The 5,934-nt window shown below is 34.3% G+C and overlaps 1 protein-coding gene across 1 annotated transcript; it reads left to right on the top strand.

The window, feature by feature from the left end:
- The first annotated feature begins 1,011 nt into the window (after window positions 1-1,011).
- LOC130649186 (uncharacterized) lies at window positions 1,012-5,414 on the top strand. Its single transcript, XM_057455428.1, has 6 exons — window positions 1,012-1,101; window positions 1,934-2,595; window positions 3,348-3,429; window positions 3,522-3,618; window positions 4,176-4,307; window positions 4,463-5,414. The coding sequence occupies exons 2-6, from the start codon at window positions 1,952-1,954 to the stop codon at window positions 4,747-4,749; spliced, it is 1,242 nt and encodes a 413-aa protein (XP_057311411.1). The 5' UTR covers window positions 1,012-1,101; window positions 1,934-1,951; the 3' UTR covers window positions 4,750-5,414.
- Window positions 5,415-5,934: the final 520 nt, after the last annotated feature.

The raw sequence follows: 5,934 nt of genomic DNA, 5'->3' as shown, positions 1-5,934 counted from the left end.
TAAAAGGACTAGACCGATGGCCGCCTGTCTGGGACCGTGGAACCACGTTATTTACGTGTAGTCTCCTTACTAGGCCGTAAAAGTCCATATTACACGATTTAAAGACCGGTCCATTCAGTTAGCAGCGTTCTTACAGTCTGGTGCGCAAGAAAACGACTTACTACATCGTAGTCCATAAAGATTAAAAGGAATAGACCGATGGCCGCCTGTCTGGGTCCGTGGAATCACATGACTTACGTGTAGTCATCCTATTAGGCTTTAAAACGCCATATTACACAAGCCTGTGCATGTAGTTAGCAGCGTTTTTAGAACCTGGCACTTAGGAAAACAACTTAATGCTGCGAAGTCCATTAAGATTGAAAGGAATAGACCATCGACGTAATTAAGGAAGGGATCCGCAAAATACACGGTTTTTGCGATATTGAAAAGTGCATCTTTGAAAGTCGCAGAAATTCACTTTTAGTGTGTCCTGGGCCTTGGAAGTGATATTATAACTGGTCTGGCATCTTTCGACTTCCAAATTAAGGCCTGGTTTTCACCGAAAACCGTTTGTTGCTTTTTATATAGCTTGTTGAAGAAGGTATACTTTTTACCTGTTTTTGGTAGATCGCACGCTTATATTATAATGCAATGATGCGATTTTTATGAAATAAGATGTCTTGTATGGCTAGTTAATAGAATGAAACGAGTCTATAGATTTCCAATGTTTATATAACGAGATATCTTACAAAAAGATCATCTATTTCCTTCACCAGTGGTTTAAAAAGCACTCAAATTTGATAACCATAGCAGTAAAATTCATAGACTCTTTTGAAATGGACGCAGGGATTATCGCACTTCCCCATTATGTTAATATTTCCACATCTTTATATGCAAATAAGCATGCGAAACGTTGGAAAAGGCCACTGCATAAGCTAGTTCAGGCTATGTAGCCAAAATCAAAACAAAAATAGGAGAGGAAAGCTCAACGTGCAAAAGAAAGACCAGAACAGACGCTCGCTTGAGAACCAATCAAAAAATGCCACGTCATTGGACTCGACGGAAAATGGCGGGATCTTGGTGAATCTCTCTGGTTTGTTGTTAGGCAGTAAGTAAGTGTAGGTAAGTAATATCTTTTCTTTAATATAATGTACAGGTGGTGTAAAAACTATACACCCAAAAACAACCATTATATATGGCTTTCTGGTTGTGCACATAAATATAGTTACAAAACTGATTATTTGATATGCTTAAAACATATAAATATGAGTTGATGAGACGTAAACGCAGGGTTTTCTTTTGCGGATTTGGGTTTATTGTATATTTTAAGCTATTATTATACCCCAAACATTGGAATCAGCTTGGTAGCCTTTTTCCAGTTTGCTAAAAGGATAACGACTAGAAGGATAATGAAAAGTCTTCGTTTTAAGTTTAGCTATAAAAAAGCTTTGCAGTCAGGTCATCACTGAAAAGTCAAATAAACAGATAGTGGTCTAGGGTTGAAAGATTAGATGCTCAAAAGATTACTTAAAAGTGTTTTCATCATGAGAAAAAATATAGCCAGTTATAGCTAAGACATGTTTTTATTATTACTAGACAATATATTTTTTGTTTGTTTTGAATTTTGCAGATAAGTTTTTAAAGCCTTGGGGAGTCATTATATTTTCGAATTATGATTAATGATGCACGAGGGTGCTGATAAGCAATAGTTCTTACTGAAGTTCGCCTGTTGGAGTGTTGCCGAAAGTTTTGCCGGAATCTATATAGCTAGCTAGAGTCTCGCACGCAGACAGTATATACATAAACCATTATTATTCACTGCAAGCGTCACTTTTTTGCCAGCAACTGTTCTGCGGCTTATCGGCATCCTCATTATGATGCATAAACAAGCTTGTGGGGTGTGGTGGTCAAACCTGGGAAGGAAATGAGAATATGTTTTTTGTTTGTTTTATAGTTAAATGTCTTAACAGTTATGTTGTTGGATCCTTTGACATGTGGTTTTTCAAAAGGATATTTTTTTGAAGTTATTTTGAAGGACCAACATAAACTTGGAAAAAACGTCTCACAGTCTGATACATCAACAGTTTATCATGAACACTTGAGTGGTTTCATTGAGAAGTTCAAAGATGCTGTTGGCTTTGTTGATTACAGCTATGAACATTACAAAAAAAATGCTATCAAACTGAAAGAAGCTATTTTCAACATTGGAAAAACATCCACAGAAAACAAAATTTTGTTTTTAAAAACATTCTCATTTGAAGCATGGGAGAAACTGTGTATCAAAGAAAAGAGAAAACATTCTTTTATAAATTGTAAGGGATGTTTTTGCTATGAAAAATACCGCATACCACTTGCCTTATTTCCAATTAAATCTAGACCATTGAGAAGAAAAGCGACAGATGCTGGGTTATTCAAACCAAAAAAGAAAATTTTGTTAGAGATAACTGATGACACTGTTGCTTCTTTGGATCAGAATTTCAAAAAAGATCACTCCATCACTTTTAAAAAAGCCTTTACACTCTCAAAAAAGGTCAAAGAGAAGGCAAGAAAGGCTGAAATTTGCAAAAATATCAAGTTGGATATAGAGAATCAGTGGAAGGAAACTTCTGTTGCAAGGTATATTCAACAGCATATTTTATTTTTTTATATTTTTATGTAATTTTTAGCATTTTTTTATTCAATTTGCTTGAGAAAAACTTTTGAAATAGCTCAATATTTTTCAGATAAAACCATTACTTCCATCGCATCTGCAAAAATGTTTTTTGAAGAATCATTTTCGTTTTTTCAATGAATTTGATAATTGAATTCATTTAGATTATATGGCACGACAACTTCAAAGAAACAACATGATAGATTAAGAATAGCTAGGTCATTTGAGAGCTATCACAGTGCATTAGAAAGATCAAACAATACTTTGAATGAAATTGCTGCTGGGTTAAAGCGACCACATGACCACTTGGGTAGACGTATTAACTATAGTTGGGATTCAGCTGGCTGTCTCAAAAAAGTTAGCAGTTTACCTGATGGTCATCCAATCAATTATACCCAGCTTGCAAATGAATTCAACTTATTGAATGCACAAGGAGAAAAACCAAAAACTCTGGACAGGTAGTTAAAACATTGCTGCATGAAAGTGGTTGTGACTTGGATCGCTTCACACCATTTAGTATGAAAATTAGAATTAGAAAGATCAAGAGGAGGTATAAGTTGTGGTGCAGTGTAGTCTTCATAGTATTGAACCTTATAAGACAGTCCATATAGTCTGTAGAATAAGTAAAGAAGTTATGGGTTTTTCCAACCTTTTGCATTTATATTATGAGATAATTCATATGAATAAAAACTCAAATTCTTGTTTTCATTCATTTTAGGCTGATTGGTACAAATATCTCAATACCAACAGAAGAAAGAAGTACGGAGGTTGAAGCTCAATTGAAAGAGCAGGTTGCTAAGGTAATGCTGTTAATAATAGTTAATAACTCGCTTAAACGTACATAAAACATCAGTGAATGTATTCTACTTTTATTTATTTTATTATGGTATAGGGTGTATATTCGATTGGAGAGGCATTGGTACCGCAAGAATTTGACAGTCTGTCACTTGTTAATAATGAAATTAGAAATGAAAAGATTGTAGTTGAAGGTATTTGATTATATACCTTTAGTGGATAAATTTTGGCGAATTTTGGTGAACTACCCGCCAAAATTTTGATAACTGACTATTCGCTAAATTAAATACTCGCCAAATTTAACATAATTTACCGTTCGCCAAATTTGAAAAAAAATTGTTTTGTTTTTTAAATTATATAAGAAAAGAAATTATATTCACAACAAGTTTTATAAATACAAGTATTTTTTTACAACAAATCTTGTGTTTATATATACGTTTATTCTTATTTTTTATAAAAGATTTCAAGACGTAAAAATTTATTTCTTGGTGTCATTCGCCAAAATAAATCCCTGCCAAAATAAACATATTTTTGTATTTGCCAAATTAAATCCTCGCCAAATATTCCATTTTGGTCATTCGCCAAATTAAATACTTGCCAAAATTTATCCACTTAGGTGATTTATTTTTTTGTATTTACCTTATTTACACAAAATCCCATTGTTGATATGGTTCAGATGCAGTTGTATACTTGATTGTATTATCAACATTTTACTTGCGAGTAACTTTATCTATGCTTCTATTTTTTGTAGGACGAAAGAAAAACATGGATGTCGTACGACAAGCATTGACAAAAAAGCATGCGCCATATCTTCGACTACATCCAGATTCGTTTTATGAAAACATGGACAACAGAACATTGGAATTAGAATATAAAAGATTAGGTTAGTATTGTATTTTCTGTTGCCTGTAGCAAACGCATCCTTTAAACCAAAAGAACAGCAAGCCTTGTGTATATATTTTAGGCCAAAGTTGACGTAGGCTAACATTCTATGATAATCTTATTACGTGGGCTGACATTCTATGATTATTTTTTTAGGTATTGTTTATGATGAAAACGATTCATCAATGTCCGTGGAAAACCTTAAAATTTTACAACGACAACGACATATTGGTAATGGGCACGATACATCATCGATTTCGAACCATTCCCATCTTCTGGTTATCGTCTTTTGTTTATACGACAAAGCGATATTTTATTCGAACGAAGAATACTTCGATAAAACAGGTAAGATTGAGAATATAATATTAATAATGTACGTTTGTTGTCTTAAAAATAAAATATCGAATTCAAAACGTGACTTCTTCTTCTGCCCACTCCCTTGATATTGCAAAATATTTATTGCCAAATCAGAGATGATGATCTAGCTCACCAGTTCCTTTTTCTACTCATGTACTAGCACAATCTTTCGCAAAATAGCGGGTAGGCAATTCGGTAGTTTATATCGCGCACGGAAATGCCGTATGGGATCGCAGACCCCATCGGGTAAATAATTTTCAAGAATATGTACAAAAACACTTCGAGCAAGAATACCTTCCCGAATCAACCTTGGCCTAACAACTTAGCTGACATTCTGCTGAAAGGCAACCGCGCTGCGCGTTTTAGTGTCTTGACACAGCATACGTAAGAAAAGGCTCTGGGGACGAGGTTGCGTCACCTCCGGCAAGGCTCGCTGAGTTTTAAAGATCTCGGAAATTACCAACTCAGAGGAGACAAGAAATATGACCCGCTAATCAGATTATTGAGTTATATCGATATAGTGCCAATTAGGTTATGTCCCAGAGAGGAATTTCCGTATCCGTATAGTTCCCAGCGGTCGAGGTTGATAATTCACGGGTTTTTTTTCCTGATAGTTTCAACTAACTTGGCGAGCGATAAAATCTAACATGGCTACCTCGCAGTATAAAAATTCATGATATTTCACAAAGTTAGTTCCCGGGGTTCCTGGTTCTTTCATCTAATTGACCCGAAAATTCGCAATACACCTTTCCCGAATCTCATAAATTATAATAATTATGACGTCATTCAGAATTTTATAATGGTTCTATGCTCTTCAAATAAGGATAGTCAGATAGAATATCAAATTATCATGACAAAATTGAAGTTTTTAGAGCAATATAATTTTCTGGTTGGATTTTATTTAGATTTGAAGAAAATAACAAGAAGCCCTGGGGGCTCTAAGAATTTCTGCTCGCTACCAAAATATTTGATGACAACCTGCTAATTCGTTGTTGTTATCGTGCCAAACATTCGAAGGGGTTTAGTGCATAAAGCTCTGAAGATAAAGCACGCAAGTGACATTATATCTTACAACAAACGCAAAAAAAAAAGAAACGTGTCATAATAAACTCACATTTTAAAAGAAATTGCTAACAAAAAATACAGCCTATCATTCATGGTTGAAAGTCTTGCGATTGAAACGTTTATGGTCTTAAACGGCATTTAGTTGACAAAAAATCAATATTTTGATGTGACCATTATGTTCAACATACTTTTTTTATTAACTTTGC

Source organism: Hydractinia symbiolongicarpus, chromosome 7, assembly GCF_029227915.1.
Source record: "Hydractinia symbiolongicarpus strain clone_291-10 chromosome 7, HSymV2.1, whole genome shotgun sequence".
NCBI lineage: Eukaryota > Metazoa > Cnidaria > Hydrozoa > Anthoathecata > Hydractiniidae > Hydractinia > Hydractinia symbiolongicarpus.
Note: the sequence above shows the minus strand (reverse complement) of the source record. Positions and strands in the feature narration are given on the sequence as shown.

Bases quoted from the DNA above. Each gene is read 5' to 3' on its own strand.
- LOC130649186 (XM_057455428.1), top strand. From the start codon at position 1,952: ATGTTGTTGGATCCTTTGACATGTGGTTTTTCAAAAGGATATTTTTTT. The intron at 3,619-4,175 runs GTATTTGATTAT...TATTTTTTGTAG, and splicing joins TGAAAAGATTGTAGTTGAAG to GACGAAAGAAAAACATGGAT. The intron at 4,308-4,462 runs GTTAGTATTGTA...TTATTTTTTTAG, and splicing joins ATTAGAATATAAAAGATTAG to GTATTGTTTATGATGAAAAC.